General features: G+C 36.5%; 1 protein-coding gene across 10 annotated transcripts in view; it reads left to right on the top strand.

Annotated features, from left to right (window-relative positions):
- Positions 1-22,291, top strand: part of LOC145684190 (KICSTOR subunit 2-like) — a 78,841-nt gene that overhangs the window by 24,850 nt on the left and 31,700 nt on the right. For all 10 annotated transcript variants that reach the window (XM_081756210.1, XM_081756219.1, XM_081756214.1 and 7 more), the window contains 4 exons: positions 1,633-1,771; positions 3,402-3,595; positions 9,957-10,119; positions 16,193-16,291. In XM_081756210.1, coding sequence (XP_081612336.1) covers positions 1,633-1,771; positions 3,402-3,595; positions 9,957-10,119; positions 16,193-16,291 — 595 coding nt within the window. The remainder of the gene's footprint in view (positions 1-1,632; positions 1,772-3,401; positions 3,596-9,956; positions 10,120-16,192; positions 16,292-22,291) is intronic.

Genomic DNA, 22,291 nt, shown 5'->3' with positions numbered 1-22,291 from the left:
CCCAGGCCTGCTAAGTGGGCTTTGTGGTAGATAAACATTGTGTGTGTGTGTGGGGGGGGGTTCTCAAAGTCCTCCAGTTTCCTCGAACTTTCATCATTTGATTGTCTTCATCACCGTCTTCCTTTCCGTTGGTGTACATAATAGTGAGACGTTAAACTTAAGATAAGAACTAGTTATATAACGTTCTTCTCTATAGTAATGTTGAAAGAAGAAGCTTATTGAGTACTATAAGGGTCGATCAACTGAAATCCGTTCGTTCCATGTATTATTGGTGTAGTGTGTAGGAAGATATTGTTTGTGTAACAGTGTGTAATGGCTTATGCCCTCGTGTGTTGGGTGTAGGAATGTTGTTGATACGTGTTCCCGTTTTGCAGGTATAACGAGTGAAAGATGGCGTTCAAGATCCCTAATCCATCCAAAAAGGACCAGCGTGCCGTCATCCAGTTTCTGAGTGCCGAAGGTTGTTAACCAGCTGAAGTGTCCCGGCCTATGAAAGACGTGTATGTTGATGCATGGGTCTCCAAAACAACAGTGGTGGACTGGGCCAGAATGTTTCGGAAGGGGTGTGAAAAAACCACTGATTATCCCCGTCCTGGTCAAACCGTGTTGTTGCCACAGAAGACACGCGTAAAAAGGTGAATGCGGCTATAGCTGTGGATAGGCGCATTAATACTCAATCCATAGCGAACGGGTTAAACATGAATTATGGTACTAAATCTTCAGCTGGTTGACAACCTTCGGCACTAAGGAACTGGATGAGGGCACGCTGGTCCTGTTTGGACGGATTTTTAATCTTGAACGCCATCTTTCACTCGTTATACTGCAAAACGGAAACGCGTATCAACAACATTCTTACACCCAACACACAGGGAAATTAGCCATTACACAGTATTAAACAAACAATATCCTCCTACACACTACACCAATAATACATGGAACGAACGGGTTTTAGTTGATCGCCCTTTATACATTATTAAAGTTTTTAACGTCAGAGCGACGCCTGACATTTATTACTTAACAATGAGCCTCTCGTAAACAGACTGTTTACATTATAGTAACGAAAGGAGGAAACAACCGATTTAAATTTATTTTTACACACCAAATCCTCTGTAGGCGCGAATTCAATAATACACAAAGAGTGGAAAATTTGCATGACTGAACCGTGACTCAAACCCGGAATCTGCGGCGTTCCGTGCTGATGCGTTAATCACTATGCTACCGGAACAGACATATATTCTCTCACTATGAAAACTGAAGAGTAGGAGAGTGTATGGCTGTTCCTCGAGCGGACCGAGTAGCGTAGTGGTTAACGCATCGGCACGGTACGCCGAAAATCTCGGTTTCGTGTTCCAGTCCAGCCATGCACTTTTTTTACTCTTTGTATATTATAGGCTTTTTTTTTTTTTTTACTTCGTTATATCGTTATAAAACATCGTTATAAAATGTACTTTATTTTCTGAGAACTTCGAATGATATGAAAAATACGCTGCAAAGTGTAAGCAGCATCCCAGATAATATAAACTAAACAAATTTCTTCTAATAATGAAAAGTGTGTGGTATGTTTCTTGCATGGTTACATAAAACCTTAATTTTGTAATTATTATTTATTTATTTATCATTATTATTTTTCAGTTTAGAATGTGAGATATTGATTCACTTGTTAAAAGCGCAAATAGAGATGCAGAATTGGAGGTTTCTTCCCTCATTAATGGTTCTTCATGGTGCTCAAACAAGGATATCAGCGTGGGAGCAAACACTACAAAGTAAAGAGGTATGTACACTCATGTCCAAAAATTATTGTCGCATATCTATAAATATGTTGTTGTTGGAATATAATTTGATAACGAATTTCTCCCGGTATTTCTTATAATGTTAGTATGTGTATAATCGGTAAAGACATGTATGTGGCAAATTTCATGTCAAAAGAGCAGTAAATAAGAACAATAAAACGAAAATAAAACTTTCTAGACCATTTAGCAATATTTTGTTTTACTCTTTCTAATTTTCGCATTTATAATTCTTTTCCTTTGAAATTTACTACAAATATACATTTCCCGATTATACACATAGTATCAGTATTAAAAGTACCTGCAAAATCATTATCATATTATATTCTTACAAGAAGACAGTTATAGATATGCGACAATCATTTTGGACATGAGTGTACATGCTAGATATTGGATTAAAATTTAGATTCCTCCTTCTATTATTATTATTATTATTATTATTATTATTATTATTATTATTATTATTATTATTATTATTATTATTATTATTATTATCAACATCAACAATTGTTCTCTGCTTGCGAAAAAAATAACGTATAATAAATATAAAACTGGTAAATTGAATACTGTAGAAATTGTATTGGTATTGTGCCTCTCTTTCCCTCTGTAGAAGCTAAATTTTTGAAATATTGAAACAGAAGGTCGCATAAATGGAAATGGTCGCTTTCACGGCTTAGGAGGAGTGTCTTTTGGAAACATTGAAAAATGCATACCCTTATCGTAATTGAGAGTTTATGTACTGGTATTAGTGTAGATTATTGGTTGTTTAATTTTGAGTACAACGTCCCGTTGAGCACCGAGACTATATAAGACATGAACGTACAGTTTAATTTTGAATCTGAACCACACGAGTGGACTCAGTAATTTGGGACTCACCTATGGTGTGAGGGGCCCTTGTTTTGATTCCCGATCATTCGAATTTGTGATGGACAACATTGTGTCCGGGGCTTTTCTCGCGGTTCTCCCGTTTCTTCCTACATGGTCATCCTACCAATTACTCCATCATCATTCACTTACATTAACATAACCATGAAATATCAAATTAAAAGTATATTTGTTTTTAACACATGAGTTTCCACTGGGAGTCAAATCCAGGTCTTCCATACTATTGTAATTTTTTACTTCCCATTTTATGCCCTAAGGCTAAAAGAGACAGATGATTTATTGAAAGTACTGATAATGAACTAATTGGTGGAATAATAATGTTGAAGGAAACGGCAGAACCCCGAGAAAACCAACTAGCAGGAGATTGTCCACCACAAACACCTGATCGGGAATTAAACGAGGAACACGTAGCACTAGATGTGTACGTTCTACTCGCCCCAACCGTGCCCAACTACCTTAATAATAATAATAATAAACTCATATAGAGTTGAGCGAAATATCTGCTTCTTGACTTTAGAAATTGCTGTAGAAACACCGTATGAAAAATATAGGAAATAGACCAGTGAACATCCTTAAGATTAAAAAAAAAAAAAAATTATAACTATTGTTACCAATAATTTACTGTTGCTAAATTATTGTTACTGTTGCTAAATTATTCTCAATGAAATTAATTGGTGTGTCAATTTTTTAATTATTTTATTTATTTATTTATTTATTTATTTTTTGTAGTCTTGGAAATTAGGATTCGGAGCTACCTTTCTGAAGACTAATCAACTTCCAGGACTCTTTCAATGGCTACTCAAGCTAAAAGCGGCTATTGTATGTAAATTTTCGTTCTATTTCTATTCGACTTTGGCCCAACAGACGACACCTCAAGAAATGAAAGCGTTATGCAGCAAACAACCAAGCGACTATTATCACAGGTACAGAGAAAATGGGTTTTAATATGTTACCGTAGTATATATTAGGAATTAAGTATAGTTGTTAGCAGGTTTACGGTACCATCAAAAATATTTCAACTAGAAAATCAATATTATTTAATTTTTAGAAATGAGTTATCATTAAATATTTTTTAACTTCAAAATGTCAAACTGTTTCGATAAGGCGTTGGGTCTTCCTCAGTGACTTCGAAATTTCTGCTGTAAACTTGCTTTCACATCTCCTGTGAGCATAAATAATAATTCAATGTTCTTTAAATAATACAGTTTTTATACCATCCATTTATTGGAAACATAAGATAATAAGGAAAACAAGATTTATAGAAATATCTGACATTTGACATGTACTTGACAATTACGAGGTGTATTCAAACTGTATCGAATCTTTGGTTGTCAAAAATACAATTATTGATTTGGAAATCCGAAACACTGATCCATTTCAAAGTAGTCTCCTTGGTAATGCATACACACTTCTCCCAGCGCTCCCACTTGTTGGAAACACTTCTGGAACGCAGTTTTTTGGAATGCTGAGCAACCAATGCCATCGCATTCCGCATGATGTATTCTCTTGACTTCAATCGGGTCCCTTTTAGTGGCATTTTCAGCTTGGGAAATAACCAAAAGTCACATGGAGCCATGTCGGCTGAGTAGGGAGCCTGACGACAAATAGGAATGTTGTGTTTGGCAATGAAACTCTGAATCAAATTTCGCGGACACTCTTTTCATGCCCAAATTCTCGTTTAAAATTGAATGTACCGATCCGATTGAATGGTTTCCGCGTGGGTTATCGCCAAGCTTTTGGTAAAATTTGATGCAATATCGCTGCTCAAGTTTTTCTGTCATTCCAAAAAAAAAAAAAAAATCGTCGACCGCTCACTACACGTCTTCACTCTTTGCTGACTGTCAGCGACTGACACTCTCTGCGGGTCGGAAAAAAATTCACAACTGCGCATGAGTATCCCCTCTACATTTTCATTGAAGAAAGTCTCCCGCGCTTCATTGTTTTACGTAGGAAAAAAATAAGGTTCGATACTTTTTGAACACGCCTTGTATATTCTGGCAATATCGTAATTTCTATGAATGGCAACACTATATTTTAGGTTGTAGAATAACATCTATGATTGTGGTAAGTGGCATTTCGTTATCTCCTTTCACTTATGAAAAACAAGCAAAAGAAAAATGGTAAATTTTGTATTATTTTTTAGTATGTCAGGCTCTTAAAAGTGGGACTTAAAATTATAAAATGTCATTTATTTTTTAAGATTGAATAATTGGGAAAATATATATTGTAAAATAAGTTTGAATGAGTGCTTAGTCAGAAAAATTAAAATATTGGTGAAGTAAAATAATGCATATACAGGGTGGTAGGTAACTCCACCGACAAACTTTGGGAGGTGATTCCTTATATGAAATGAAAGAAAAAAGTTCTGATAAACATAGGTCGAAAAACGTCTCCTTTCAGAGTTATGAACCGCCGAAAATTCGAAAAATCATGTTTCGAAACGCCCTGCCTTAGAAACTATAGGACCTATCCCAAGCGGTTTAAGGAATTATACAGGAACTAGTATGCGATCTATCTAAATATCCATGCTTTAACATCCTCCGTTATCTGCGAAACGAACGCGCCATTAGTACTTAAAGGAGTATCCCTATACCTCAACTTCCTTTTTATAGTTCGTTTCGCCGATAACGGACCACGGTAGAACATGGATATTTAGATAGAGTGCATACTAGTTCCTTTGTAATTCCTTAAACCGCTTGGGATCGGTCCTGTAGTTTCTAAGCCAGAGCGTTTTGAAACGTGAATTTTCGAATTTTCGGCGGCTCATAACTCTGAAAGGAGACGTTTTTCGTCCCATGTTTATTAGAACTTTTTTCTTTCATTTCATATAAGGAATCACCTCCCAAAGTTTGTCGGTGGAGTTACCTACCACCCTGTATAATTATAATCTTCTAAAACCTTTCCCAGTTAGCTGGAGTCGGCTTTTTCTATCTTGTGTCATATCCACTGAGACATCACACTGCTGTATATCTTCCTTATACAATCAATCCACTTTTTGTTCGGCCTTACGCTCATTCGCCATTTAGCTCTATTCCAAAGGTCTCCTTTTTGTATGGCCAAACCATCTAAGTCTACTGTCCTGCAGTTTTTCCACTACTGCTGTCGCAGGTTATCCACTATTGGCTTCACCTTTACTGTTTCTTGGATCACTTCATTCCTAATTTTGTTCTTCCGCGTCACTTCAAACATCCACCCCAAGATCTTCATCTCAGCAACATGTGTTCCTCTCTCTTCTTATAACATTCCGTCCAAGATTCTGTTCCGTATAATATGGCAGGTCTCACTACTGTTTAGTGAACTTTTCTTTTAAGGCAAGCACACAAGACTCCTGCTGCTTCCCTCCATTTTGCCCACACCGTTGCTAATTCTACCGTTTACATTTTTCTCTATTCCTGCGTTTTCCTGTAGTGTTTATTGCAAGTGCTTAAATTTCTTCGTCATTATCACCTCTTCCTCTTCCTTCAATCTCTTATTCTTATATTTTCGAGTTTATTTCTTCTAAATGAGCAGTGTAGATAATGTGTTTGGGTTTTACTAATTTTAAGCCCTTTGCTATCAGGTATCTGATTTCTCTTGCAGTGCTGTTATGGGTTCATCACCAGCACAATGCCGTCCGCAAATAGCATATTCCAATCCTTTTTTAGCTCGTCCATCACAACTGCAAAAAGATATATGCTAAGACTAGATTCCTGAGATGTGCCACTTAAACTGTTATTTCACATGCGCTTTTCACTCCTGTCCCACTATCATACATATCTTGAACTGAAGAGATGTATGAATTCGGGAGGAATATACTTTTTCTTCAGTCCTCACCAAAGTAAATCTCGGGAAACTCGATCGTACGCTTTCCCTAGGTCGACGAAGACCATATGGAGATCCTTCTGGTATTCTCTGTACTGTTTCATTAGCATCCTAAGTGCAAATATTATATCCATTGTCGACCGCTCAGACGAGAAACGAAATAGGTTTTCCGTTATTTGGGTCTCTACTATCAGTCTCTCCCAGAGCTTCATTGCATGGCTTATAAGTTTTGGTGTCGATAACTGCAACATTCTTACACATTTCCTTAGTTTTTAAACACCGGTACAACAATTCCCTTGGTATTTTTCTAGATTCCAATCTGTATATTAAAATGCTAGGTTTATATGTTTCTCTCCAATCTTTTCGACAGTGAGATCTCAAAAACCACAAGTGCTAGAAACGTGCTGTTTTCACTGGTTGATTCCAAATTTTGTGTAGATTGTCCAGTTCTCATTCAAATTTTCAAAAACCGTGTCGTTATTATTGTATTGAACATTTTAAGGGCCGTTTTGAACCCAGAAGATTGACATTGTTGCAGGCCGAAACTACAGTGTTAGACAACCAGTAGAGAAGTTACGTATGGCGGGTGACGGACATTGCAGGCGCTTTACCTAAATCTGAATGGCAAAACCTATTGCATGTTGGCAACTTCAAAGACCTCAAGAGACGCAATGAGGCGTACTCGGACGGATATAGATTTATTAGAAAAAAAATATTTTCAGTTGATATCGTGATACTTCTACAAATTTGCTATAAACTCACTCCAACATCTATACATAGCAATTCACTTCCTTTGTGAGTCTCCTATCTTTTATTTGTGTGAGTAAGGAGACATGCACAATGGGAAGGAGATTCATGGTCATAATAGAACGATGCGCTGAGTAGACAGCGCAGGTTCAGCTAGTACCTATTAAAAAGTCAAGTAATCTACAGCCCTCTTTTCTTACTTAAACTTTCCTATGGTTCGATAGGGATATTGTGTAGTTCTGGGGTTTACCACTGTTCCTGATTTTCATTGGACTTTTTACCTCTACCATAGTCACAGGCCAGAAGTCCCTAATTCATTTACAAGTTTCCCATGGATTTGCTTCATTGAGAAGTTTTTGTAAATACTTCTTGTACTGCTTCTATATCTTTTCCTCATTTGTCAAAACTGTTATTTTTATCCTTATTGCAGCACACATGCGAAATATTTTTTTCCCCCTCTGTCTCACCTTCCAAAGCTTGTAAATAATTTTCTCTTCCACTTTTGCTTCCTGTTTAGTACTAACTTACTTACTTAAATTGTTTAGTTTTGTTTAAAGATGTTCGTTCAATGTAACTTGTTAGATGTAGAAGAAGAAGAAGCAAGTCGAGTAGGTACTTGTTGAAACTGTGTATAGCAGTAGTCTGTGAGTGTGCGCGTAGCTTGTAGCTGCATCATCGTAATGTTCGATGTGCATTTTATTTTAACTGCGGAATTGTAAGAAACATTCATAACTAACTAACTAACTAACTCTATGGCCTATGGAACCCGGAGGTTCAATGCCGCCTTCACAAAAGCTCTCCACTGACTTCTATCCTTAGCTAATTGCATCCAGTTTCTACTTTGTATTCCCATCTCTGCGAGATCCATCTTAATATTATCCTCCCATCTGCGCCTAGGTCTTCCTAATGGTCGTTTTCCTATGGGTCTTCCAGTCAAGGCTTTGAAAGCGTTTCTACTTTCTTCCATTCTAGCTACATGACCTGCCCACCTAAGCCTCCTAGACTTGACGACCCTAACAATGTTGGGTAAACCGTATAAACTATGTAGTTCCTCGTTATGAAGTTTCCGCCATTCCCCATTCTCGTTCCTCTTGGGTCCGAATATTCTTCTCAGGATCCTGTTCTCAAATACTTTCAGTCTATGTTCTTCCCTCAGAGTAAGTGACCATGTTTCGCAACCATACAGAACAACAGGTATGATTATCGTTTTATATATTTTAAGCTTCAAATTTTTCGACATAGTAAGAAACATTCATAGTATTATTAAACCGAACTATTACGGAACGAATCAGCGTTTGTGTTATACAGTCCATCACTTCCAGTTGTACAACTCATCATAAGCTTTCCGTGCAATTCTTGTTGATTTCCCGAGTTCTGCCACTTTTTGTGTCTTTTTTTTTATTTCTCTCTCTCTCTCTCTCTTTCTCTCCTTCACAGCTGCTTGGACTTCATCATTCTACCACCACGTTTTTTTGCCAATGAGGACACTTCCTTTAGTTTCCCCCAAAATTTTCTTGCTGTTCCCCTTTGATACTCTGGTTCACTCCTCTTCTGCTTGCACCATTTCGTTCTTCATTTGCAGCACTTGCAGTGCTTAATTTCTCTCAAATCTTTTCAGCATGGGTGTCATCCAGTTTCCACCACTTTGTTCGTACAGGAACCATTTTTCTTGTCCTTCCTACTTTTTCCTTGATATAGACATCAGGAAAATATATGTATATTTTAAAGAAGCTAGTAAGACATATTAATAGCAAAAGTAAATGAGAGACAAAATTCAAAATGTAATAAAACATACAAAGTAGAAATTGAAAATTCCACTCCATTGGTTATTCTTTTCGCCCCACATCCTTCCCAAGCAAATCGTCATTGAATTTTCTTTCTCCAGTCAGATTGCCATCATGGCACATGACATCGGTTCGCAAGCTTCTCAGTGATTGATCTTATATATATTGGGTGAACCTGAAAGATGTGCACAAACTCTGGGAGGTGATTCGTGATATCAAAAGAAGACAAAAAGTCCTCTTGCATATTGTTGAATTCCGCGTCGTGTAAGAGTGACAAGGGTGGCAACTTGGAATCGAAAATTGAATCGTGACACTTGGAACGGAACAGAAAAATGTGCACGTACTTAGGGAGGTAATTAGTGACATCAAAACAAAGCAAAAAGTCTTCTTGCATATTGACGAATTCCGCGTCGTGTATGAGTGACAGGAGTGCCAACTTGAAATCGAAACTCGAATCCTTACAATTGGAACGGAATAGAAGGATGTGCACACTGTCACTGGTACATGACGCGGAATTCGACAACACGTAAGAGGACTTTTGTCTTCTTTTGATGTTACGAATCACCTCCCGAAGTACCTGTATGTGCACATCTTTCTGTTCCGTTCCAATTGTCATGATTAGAGTTTCGATTCTAAGTTGGCACTCCTGTCATTCTTACATGACACGGAATTCGACAATATGCAAGAGGACTTTTTTGTCTTGTTTTTATGTCACGAATCACCTCCCAGAGTTTGTGCACATCTTTCACGTTCTCCCTGTATATATATATATAACATTTCTTTTCGTTCTACATCTTTCGCACCATATCTGATGAAGTTTATTTACCAAAAATTAGATATTACCTTACTTTGTGTTTGTGATATTTTTTACTATTTTTGGGAAGTAATTTGTATCCCATACCCACTTTGAGATTCCTTTTTCTTGTAATTGTGTGCCTTTTTCTTGTTTCAGAATCCAATCATTTCAAAGACGTGCTGATGCAACTGCTGTGATGTTAGTCTTCGATGCCAATGGTTTAGAGGACTACAAAGGTCCAGGGTACTTTCATCCGGAAAACAGTATTGAACCACCACGGGACCTTGATTGTTATCCAATTGTAGTATCCTATCCTCTAGTAAGTGCATATTTATGGCTGAATATATGGTCGTGTATGATTCATACTGAAAATCATAATTAGAAATAGACTTTTTACTATTTGTGTTTCATGTGCCAAATTACGTCTTTCGTCTATTGATTATGTATACATACAGCCAGGCCCGTATTTAGGTAAGTATTATTCTGATGCTCGAGCACAGAGCGGCAGAATTTAGGGGGCGGCAAAATTTTGACCTTTTTTTTTTTTTTTTTTTAAGATTCACAATAATGTAATATTTAAAACTAGCAACCCGCAGAGTCCCACGCAAGCGCAAGAAAATATGTTAATGTGTTTAATTCGCTCTAATTACAGTAGTTACTAATTAGCTAGCTTATCTGATTATTTTTGAAAAGTCATCCTCTCCCACCCCCACCCCAAGGGGTGAGGACGAACTTGAGTATCATGAAAACTGATACCGTTAAACTCAGCAACCTCAAAAACGGCGAATTCAACTCTAATATTGGTCGTCTTCGATTATTTTAAAAATACCCCCATGTTATTCTTATAGAGACTTTGCAGCCTCATATGTTAGCTCAGGTGTGACCTAGGGACATGGAACAGGTCATTTGAATCATTTCTCTGAGAGTTTTAAAACATATTAAAATTTTATATTTCTATCTATTACGATTCATCCATCTAATACCGCATCATAATCATCATTGGGAGAATTACTCGATTTAAAATTACGTTGTAACTTGTAATACCTAAACTGCTACTCAACAAAAGCGATATATTTGCAAAATCACGGCTTGTTTCCTTGTTTGGGACATAAGTTTGTGCGGGGGGAGGAGGCAAATTATTTAGAGCACAGGGCCGCACAATATATAAATACGGACCTGCATACACCATATTTTTTATGTCTTTAACGCTATATACACTATCTTAAATATGAAACAATGAAATGTCATTAATGGAGTACAACAATTCTCCTAGAATCCTTTATTAAAGAGTTGCTTTATGTGATAATTACATAAAACTTCCTCTATTACATCAAACCTTGGACAGGTATATCAAATGAATTCTTATTCCTTTGTTTCTGAAGGTGTGGATCAATAATATTGATATATATATATGAAATCAAACTTATTATTTTTATTCTTAGTTAAAAAAAAATAAATAAAATAAAATAAAACAGTTGTAAAACATATTGATAGAAAAAGTAATGAGAGACAAAATTGCAAAATGTAATAAAACATGCAGAGTAGAAATTGAAAATTTCGCTCCATTGAGTTTTCCTTCTCCAGTAACCTCACTCTAGTTTCTACCTATTATGTAACAGATTGCCATTTTGTATCAGTTCTATTATTTCTGGAACTGCCTGTTTCCTTTAAACTGGGAAGATAGGGTAAAATACCAATTAGAACTCTGAGAACAGTTTAAAAAAAGGAAATATACCGTTTAGGCTCAAGAAGACGGATGATTAACGAAAGTAAAGGATTATGAAAAATGGTTGGATGAGAATATGAGAGGAAATGGGAGAACTCCCAGGAAACCCTTGGACACGGTGTTATGCACAAGCTATTGAAAAGAAATGAATAAACAGGGTCGTTTAAATGAAAAATATAATTTACAGCTTTTCTCCATAGATTCTTGTCTACACGTAATGAAATTGCAAAATTTTGCTGTCATCTTAAAAATGCCCTTAGTCCTCTTCTGGATATATATCAGTATGGCCAAATCTTTGTGTCTCATAATTTTTGGATATGCCTAGAGCTCTGTTTTTGAAGGGAATAAAGTTCTCAAGTGTATGAAGAATGGACTGTTCGTACTTTTGTTTCTGTTTTAAACTAGCATCAATTACCCGCTCCGCTGGGTTAAAATTAGAAAAATTAGTAATATGTTTCGTTAGTCAGTCACTTTTTAGTATTACCGAAGCACACACTGATATACGATGTTCTTTTGTTGTGCATTCTTCAATCAGAATATATAAATTTTCGGGATTTCCAACTCGAGACATTGTCACATAAAGTCGGCCGTATGAGAAGCAAGGGGTTCTCTTCCCCTACCCCAAGATGTTGGGCTGAATATGTAATTAAACGGCATCAGAAGTGGAACTGTTCATCTCAGTGACTCCGAAAACTATGGATTCAGCATTAATATCGTTCATTTTCGATTATTTTTATATATTCCCCTCCACCTCCCTTAAGTTGCACCGTCAAAGTGAAATGGTAAAAACCATCCCAAGCCCGAACCTCATCTACATTGAAAATTTGATCGAGATCTCTCGCGTGGCACAGGAGTTATTAAATTTTATTTATTTTTACATGTCTCCCCCTCCCCTAAGTTGTACCGCCAAAGTGAAATAATAAGAACCATTCCAGGCCCGAACCTCATCTATGTTGAAAATTTCATCGAGATCGGTTGTGTGGTTCAAGAGTTATTACTCACAAACATAGTCACTTCCATTTTGATATATATATATATATACGTATCCAAAACTTAAGCATAATGCAAGAAGTTGCATGTAAAATGCGAGAAGGTCATCGCGAGCATAGGAGTTTTGGTGGGTGGCGTGTATTGCTTGTGAGGAGCATTGAACCGGCTATAACGAACGTTCACCAGGCCCTCTATGGAAAAAAAAAATAATCGAAAACGAGTGCTTGGATGCGAAAAAGGTGCCTTCCGTGTATGCGGTGAGTGCAGTGTTGTAGTGGGCGGAAGGTACTGCTGAGTTGAATGTAGCAAGATATTAATGAAATATGGCACAAAGACGTCAGTTGGATGCGTCTACCAAAGGTCGAATCATTGGTCGCTTGGCAAAAGGTGACACACAGACAGCAGTAGCACGAGTCATCAATGTGCCACAAAGTGTCGTGTCTAAGTTGTGGAAATATTTTTGCGACACCGGAGACTGCCGCTGTAGGCCCGCTGGGGAACGTTCACGGGTTACAACTCTACAACAGGACCGCTACTTAGCCATAACTGCGCGTCGGAACCGGACCCTGCCAGCAAGACAACTGTCAGTTGAGCTTGCAGCCGCCTCAGAAGTGCGAGTGTCACGGCAGACTGTGTATCGGAGACTGCGTGCCAGTGGTCTGTATGCCCGACGACCAGCAATATGTGTTCCACTGACACAGGCACACAAAAGAGCCCGTTGGGGGTCTACTGGTGGTGTCGGGAACATCACCAGTAGACCCCCAACGAATGGAGCCGCGTACTGTACACTGATGAATCTCGATACAGTTTCCAGAGCGATTCCCATCGCACTCTGATCTGGCGCGAACAGGGAACTCGCTTACATCCCACGAACATTGTGAAATGGCATTGACATGGTGGTAGTGGAGTACTGGTCTGGGCAGGCATTATGATGAGTGGTCGTACTGACCAGCACATCTTCGATCTGGGTCTATCAATGGTTAGAGGTACAGAGACAAGGTTCTGCATGTCCATGTGCGGCTTTTCAGGGTCGCAGTGGGCCCACAGTCTCTGTTCATGGATGATAATGTCCGTCCCCATAGGGCCAAACTGGTGGAAGAATACCTCGAGACGGAAGACATCCAACGTATCGAGTGGCCAGCGCGTTCTCCGGACTTCAACCCAATTGAACATGCGTGGGACGCATTAAGAAGACGTGTTGCAACCCGCCAGCCACCCCTCAAGACACGCCAGGAGCTCTGTACTGCTCTTCGTGAGGAGTGGAACAAGCTACCCCAAGAGCTCTTCAACAACCTGATCTTGAGCATGGAACGTCGCTGACAGATATGTATGTATGTTCGGGCCGACTATATCCCATATTAACCTGTTTCGATGCCGCCAGTGCGTCTCACAGTGTTTTTGTGATATGTCTATTATGGTATCACGTTGTGAGTTTGTGTTTTGTGACCCCTCCTAGCATGTTTTCTTTCCAATTTGGCCTGTTCCGTGTTCGTGTGGCCTTTACGTGTGGTATGTTGGTATGGTGGTTCCATTTGGTGTGACTTCTTGACGTTATTCGTCCCCTATGTACTCGAACAATCATTATGCTAACCTCATGCTTTGCTTCTTTCAAATGTCGCGACAAACCAGGTAGAAGGATTTCGCTCCTAATAATTTCTTGAATCCATGAACAATAATAATAACTTTTAAATATGATTTTCGTCGGGATTACTCTCCTTGTTTCTCTCTTTTTCTTGTTTCCAGTGGCAACTCTTATGGAATCTCACGTCGGTAAAATGTACACTTAAGGCTGCAAGCTAAGGGAAGAAAGGGACGCACTGTACTAATTCTATAGAGCTTCCGTTAGATTGTAGCGTTAAAATTTAAATTGTTACTGATGTAACTTCCCTCAAGAACCGCCACTAATTGTATCTGCTTTTAATTTTGGTTTGTAGTTTACGCTATTACTAGCTGAACCTGCACTCCCACACAGTGCATCATTCACATATGAGTATGAATCTCCTTGTCATTCCTAACAACATCTGTACATGTCCCTTTACAGGCACAAGTAAAGGAACTCTTGATAACACAGCTAAGGGAATCATAAAGGGGAGATTATTTAGATTATTTTTCCAGTATCTCGCACCGTTTTCAGATTTGAGCCTATTTCTGGTCAGAGTTTCTAATTCATGTATGATCAGTGTTTTCTTTCTTCTTGCATGCAGTATGTAATAAGCAAAAACATTACATACACAATTAATTATAATGTCAGTGATATATGTTCATTGAGCAAAACACTCCAAACAATAAAGATTCATCTTAGACTGGAGAAATGGTTATCCTTCGTTTTCCATTATCATTAGCTTTCCATGAAACAAACGCCTAGGGCTGGATTAATCCATCTGGAGGCCCGGGGCCAGAAAAAATAAGTGGGCTCTGCTGACTTCGCGTAATACATTTCTGTGAAAGTACAGTAGGAACGTTAAGGGACTATGTTTTATATATTTTGTTTATTTTATCTTACGATGATGATTGTATCTTGTATGATTCTTTTTAAACAGCCAGCTGAGATTTGATCAGAGTGGAGGCCCCAGTCTATCTGGAGGCCCGGGGCTACAGCCCCCCTAAGCCCCTCCCATAATCCGGCCCTGCAAACGCCGAAAAGATATACTAATCCCGTATACAAATGTGAGGTATTGGAATGTATAACTCGTAGGATATGTTATTTTATTTTTTAAAATTTCAGTACTTCCAGTGTACTCCTAAAAAAAACGTAATAAAGAAATAACGGCCATTTTTTAAAATATCCAGGTAGAACTTAACCGTTTACCTGCCAATGTTCCCAATATGGAACATGCTTTTAGAAATCATATTGTGAGGTTGTAAACTAATGAGATGGACAGGATTTGGTCTTTTATAAGGCGAGAAGTGTTGAATCATTTATTTTAACTGAAAGAGTTACTTTTTAAAACAACATTTTAAGACTTTTTGAAAACAATTGAATTTTACGATGTTTGACATTCTTCTCCATACTTGTAGTGAGGGATTTCTGATTCGTGTAGAGATACTATTTTTCTTGAAAATCTCTGAAATGTTAATTGAGAAACGTCAATCTGTATACATGCGAAGTATATATATTTACAACATATTAAAAGTACTAAATGACAATGTTTCCAAATTTGTACATGACAAATTTCATATATGCAAAACGATTTTTGTAAATAAAAACACATAAAACTCTGAATTAATTTCCCTTTAGCAGAAAACAAGTAACCTTTTGTTAAATTTTTACTTCCGTCTTAATTCGGCACGTAAACGGTTAACAATCTACCCAAAATTTGCAATCGATCAGTGAAAACGGCATCTTTCTAGAGTTTGTGATTTCCGAGATAACGGTGTCAAAAGAATTAGCCCACAAACATATAAACTTTTTATTTATTTATTTATTTATTTTTACCACAAACATATAAACTTAACATTTTAATATATAGATCCATGTTAAAGCACACGAGATAGTTTCCGAAATACTGGATTTTTTTCTTCAGTAATTTGTAGTTGGGAAACAATAAAAGTAAGGTATGATTGTGTAGGTTAATAATGTTCTCATGCGCAATACACTAAAGAAAGAATTATTCAAGCTTTATATATTTATATCTGTGAGACAGTAATTCGTTTATATTGTATATTTCATTTGCAGAAGCCGCTCAATTACCTGCCAATGGCAGTGAAAATCATGGCTGAAAAGGCTGCAGAATTAGCCGCCATGGATCGTGTGGTTTATTACTTCACTGCTCGAGTAAGTATAGGATATGAAAGTTTTGTCGTGTAGAATTAAACATTTGAACTCTAATTATAGAGTGATGATTCGATGTAGCAGGCACTTTTAACCATTAAGAGATCCAATAAAATAAATAGCAAAAATATTAAGGATTATATATGTTTGAAGATTTCGTTCATTGAAAGATAAAATTTTATAATATGTGAGTATATGAAAAAAATCGATAAAAATTCATTGTCTAAATGCAGTTGATGTTTTCGTTTTGTAAAATATTACTTAATATCGCGGTATGTCCCGAAAGCTTATATGCAAATTCCAGGAACCAATTCCTTAGGTTAAAAACTATAAATATATTGTCGGAGCCATATCTATAGTAAACCAAAATATTTAGGGGTACCCGGGAGAAAGTTAAAGAGAGTCTGATATTTCATTTTTACCATTTGCATATCGTATTACTCGAGAAAACTTTAAGGGCTGCCCTCTACCTTCCTCTCTCCTGTGAATATGAGTCTTTTTGAAACCAGAACGGCCTAACGAAAAATTTCGTTATTGACATTCTATCTTCAGTGATATTGATTGTACGGAGATCTTCGAAAGAAATCGAACTTAAGAATGTATTAAGCCAAAACCATTAGGGAATTCGGTCGAGAAATTTGCAGTAAGAAAAGCTACATATCCTTTTGTTATTAGGCAACCAACTTTTTGTGCAGGTTGCATAGAAGCTAGGAAATATATAAATTTTTAACGGGATGTGAATTGCCACCGGTAAAGGTACCTTATTCGTGACTGACTCCATTAACGAACTGGGTCCAGATAATCGTTATCGTTCTAACTGTTGTCTCTTTAAAACAAAACAAAAAAAAAAGAATCACTTTCGTTCAAGAGTTATCATATGGATTAACGAACGGCTGTACTAACATTTTGACTTTATTCGGCCCACTAGCATGATCCCAATAAAATTACTATCTTATAACTAGCGTGATACTACTAACATTACAATCTTACGATTCACTAGCGTGATCCTAGTAACATTACAATCTTAACATTATAAGATCCACTAGCGTGATCCTAATAACATAATCTTATAAGATCCATTTACATGATCCTAATAACATTACAATATTATAAGGTCCTCTAGCGTGATCCTGTAACATTACATCTTATACCCAGCGTGATCCTAATAACATTACAATCTTATAAGGCCCACTAGCGTGATTCTAATAACATTACAATCTTACATCGTCCACTAGCGTGATCCTAATAACATTACAATCTTATAAGGCCCCACTAGCGTGACCCTAATAACATTACAATCTTATAAGACCTACTAGCGTGATCCTAAATAAGATATTTTAAAACATTTTAATTTTTAACTTTATATTATATTCTGATTTAGTAACCAGCGACATGTTCCTGTGATCATCATGAATTCTGATATGGTAATCACAGGAATATGGCATAGTTTAGTAGATCAGAATGTAATGCAAACAGTGTTCGTACTTTCTCTAAGCAATTATTTTTATTTACTTGTGGAGATGACAAAAGTAAGTAATATTATCCGTCAAAAGCCACAATTAGACGCGCACATATGCAGTGCAGCTTAGTATCAACCAGGCTGATTTCAGAATTTTCAGTCTCCACAATTGCAACGTGCATTGTCGTAAGATTTTCTGTATACAATGGAGCCGAATGGTAAAAATTTCTTTTAATACGTGACATCACATCACATTTGAACGACATACTGTTTGATCTCTTGAGAATTCTTAAATGAATCTGGACTATTCTGCAGATCTTAGTATCGGAAAAGATCGTAAGAAAGCACTTGAACGAAATATTTAGAGAATTTCCCGAAGAAAGAAGTATTGTCAAATGTAGCGAAAAGGAGAAGAGTTTCCTTCGTAGCAGACACAGTGTGTTCCGTTCATTTCCTTGATAGCGTGCTCAGCAGCTAAAATTATGGCGCGCAGTAACAATGCGCGATTGAAAACAATTTAAACCACTTAGTTAAAGAAGAGGGATAGCACTATAGGAAAAATCCTATCGTTGTGTATCGAATTGAATAATTGTATTGTTGTATTAGTATTATTATTATTTTGACCCAAGGAATTTGTTCTCAATTTGTAAACATACTTTTGAGACACTTTAGTAGTGCATACCAATTGAAATTAAGTGTTTACTGTAATAAAAATGCTCTCGATAAATAAATTTGATATAAAATTTATAGTTTTTTGTCGATAGGTAATTCTTAAATTTATAGAAAATTGGTATATGTATTTTAAGGGACAAAAGTATTTTATGTGAATATTTTCAGCTGGTATACTCGTATTTTGTTTTTAATTTTTATTTATAAAATACTATATCTAGTACTGAAAAGTTGATGAAGTTAAGTGAATGAAAATAATACTTTAATGCAGTGATGGCCAAATGATGGTCTAAATGCGGCTCGCGAAAATATATTTATTCCTTTTATAACACCATGTCTATAGCAGGAGGATTTCTACTGATCAGGAAAGTCAGGGAAAACTCAGGGAAAATAGTGCAGGTCAGGGAGGCTCAGGGAAAAAGACTGGAAATCAGGGAAATTTTATAAAATATATTTTTTCTAACATTAATTGTACACCAATTTCAGCTTAGCCAGCCATTATAATACCTATTTTTATGGGAGGTAAGTGGGTACGTATGAGCAATTGATTAGTATTTGTCTTTATAGAATAAATGTTCTTATATATAAATATTCGTCGACACCTGCCATGAGAATCAGGGAATTTCCTGCCAAAGATCAGGGAAAGTCAGGGAAATAGATTTCTCCAGATCAGTAGGAAACCTGAACAGAAAGAATATAATTGCCTTATAATATACCTGAATCGAGACGACCTTAACTATAAAAATAATTTATTTAATCTTTTGGTTATCAAGCTCATTCTGCAGAGTAAAGCCGTTGATACTGCACCGATGTTTAGAGAAGTGAACTTTTCATAGAGTTACTTTCAGATATTTGTATCACCGGCTCCAATTAGCCTAGGTACATGAAACATAAGACAAGATACGCTGAGTAGAACGAAGATTCAAGAAATGCATGATTTACGCATATACAGCGAACCGTCATGTCAGGGGTCAAGGAAAATGGCAAATGCCCCTAAGTGTGGTTCTTATTTTTGTCCCAGTATGCAGTTCATTATCAATTGGCCATCATTACTTTAATGTATGTGGTTGTCAAAAAAAATAAGATTTTTGTTCCCCTCTCTTTCTGTTTGTTTTTTAACGAAAGTAACCAATCGATATTTAATATTGATACATTTCTGATTTGTTATATTGAGTTTTGTGTACACACTATAACAAACCAAAAAAATCATATTTTCACGGAAGGGCGGCTAGTTTCTGTTTCAATAATCGCCAGCTTTGAAAATAAATTATAAACTCTTTGAAACAGCCTTTAGACCAAAGAAAACAATAATAAATGCAAATAAATGAATGGCGAAATATTTGTTTGGATTGATAAAATGAAAAGAACTTAGGAATCTCCAAGAAAACTTCGATACGTTGTTAATACATCAGTTATTTCATATAATACCACCAGATTCCGAAAATGTGAACTTGTGCTCTCCACTGAGCTGCCCACAAACTTCAAAATTCAATGTTATCAAATTGATAAAACATAACTGTCTTTTTGACTTATATTCGTGAGGTGTGTATAATGGTTTGATTAAAATAGCCATTGAAGTTTTAAAGGACTCTAACAGTTGTTAACTTGGACTACCTTTGGTATAGTCTGTCATTTAGTTGCATAATTGTCAAAATTTTTGAATAAGAACTCCCATCATCCTCAGCTGCGTTTTCTTAATTCATTTACTACAAACTCATTACATCACATGACATAAATCGTTGTGTATGGAAGTATCAAATGATAGTATTTCTTTTAGTAATAAAAATTCGATATTATCTGTACCAAAATTCCAATAATTAAATGCGTGAACTTCCCAAGAACCACTCTGAAACTTTTTGATATTACTCACACATTTCCTGTACGATTGCCACCTTGAGAATATAAACAGTCCTGTTTCTCTATTTGTAATTACGTGGTGCATTCAGTAGGTTTTTACTGCTTTGGACTTGTGATAAGCATCCAGAAACTAATACTTCATTCTTCCATTTTTCTTTACGATACAATTTGTTGACACATTTTCACTAGTTTACATAAATTACTAATTGGGACTTCTACACAATTTCTCCGTACTTTTGTCTATGATTGTGAAAATAAGTATTTAAATTAAATTGTTGTCTGGTAAATGAACATCCAAGAAAATAAATAAATAAATAAACTACCGATATCATTTTAACCTGTAGTTTTAATTTGTAGTAAGTTACTGCAGGTTTAGTTTTTGTTAGCTGTTGGTCCGAAATTTTAGAAAAGATGTCCGAAAGCAACTGAAAAAGCGTTGATAGCGTTGAGTTTTCCTACCTTAATCACATGGAAGTAGTAACCTTTCTCCAAGTACTGCCCGTTCAATCGGATGCAAGTGTCCAAGTGTTTCTGCTATTTTTTTCAACACGTCTTCTGAAACTCTTTTTGTGGAATGCTATCTAAAATCCCCTCACAAGCTGTTATAACGGGTAGATTAGACTCAAATTTTGTTTCATGTTAATTGCTTTTCTGAATTGGAAAATAGCGAAAAGTCATATGGAGACAGGAAAGTCATCTGTCGCCATGTGACAGATCTGGTCTATTTGCAGGTTATGATATTACTGTCACATTCAGTTCCTGTAACATCAAATTGGTTTTCATGTGTGACACATCTGACAATGTCTCCTCAATGTTTCCTCAATGTCTGAAGCACTGTTCTGTGTTTGGGGAAACAGTGTGTTCATAAATCAGACACAGAACGCGATCGGCATGATTTTTCTTGCTGATTGAATTGGCGAATCTTTTTGCTGTAGGTGGTGAAGTAGTTTTGCCAACTTTCCAAAGTAAAATGTCAGGATGCTTAATGTTTTTTGATTCTATTCCAAAGCAACATGTTGAGACACTTCATGGGGTTTGGTACTAGTCCAAAGCAAAATATCGGGACGTTTGATGCGTTTTGGTACCATACCAAAGCAAAATATCCGGACGCTTCATGCTTTTTGGTACCATTCCAGAGCAAAATGTCAAAATGCTTCGTTCTTTTTGGTACCATTTCGAAACAAAATATCGGAACATTTCATGCGTTTTGGTACCATTTCAAAGCAAAATGTCGGGACGCTTCATGCCTTTTGATATCACACCAAAGCAACATGTCGAGACGCTTCATGCTTTTTGGTACCATTACCAAGCAAAATGTCAGGACACTTCATGCTTTTTGGTACCATTCCGAAATCAAAATGTCGGGACGCTTCATCCTTTTTGGTACCATTCCAAAGCAAAATGTCGGGACGCTTCATTCTTTTTGATACCATTCCAAAGCAAAATGTCGGGACGTTTCATTCTTTTTGGTACTATTTCAAAACAAAATATCGGGACACTTCATGCGCTTTGGTACCATTCCAAAGCAATATATCGGGACGCTTCATGCAATCATTCGGGGGAGGTGCCAGAGTTTCTTCGTCGTAATAATGTAATATGTCTTACTATAATATATATATATATATATATATATATATATATATATATATATATATATATATATATATAAAATTAAAAAAAGGAAACAATTTAAATTATATAGACTATAAAATAATACAATGTATATTAAAAATTTGGCCAATTTGAAGAGAATATATCCTATTCATAGGTCTATATGTTAGGTACCTAAATATGTGCAAAGTAAAAAAACATTTAACTATCCCAATACAGGAACAGTAACGTTTGTCGTTAATATTCAGCTACTGCCACTCCCAGATCTACTGCTGCATCTGCTAGCACTTAAATGTATATTTCTGGTTACGTGTTGTTGTTTTCGATCTTCACCAATTGCAAAGTGAGTGTAGATCCATAATGCTATTTGCCTGCTGCTGTTGTGAGCGTTCCTCCTATTTTGAAGA

The sequence above is a fragment of the Thermobia domestica genome, chromosome 4 (assembly GCF_964235325.1).
Source record: "Thermobia domestica chromosome 4, izTheDome1.hap1.1, whole genome shotgun sequence".
Taxonomy (NCBI): domain Eukaryota; kingdom Metazoa; phylum Arthropoda; class Insecta; order Zygentoma; family Lepismatidae; genus Thermobia; species Thermobia domestica.
The sequence above is the reverse complement of the archived record's forward strand: the minus strand, read 5'-3'. Positions and strand labels throughout refer to the sequence as shown.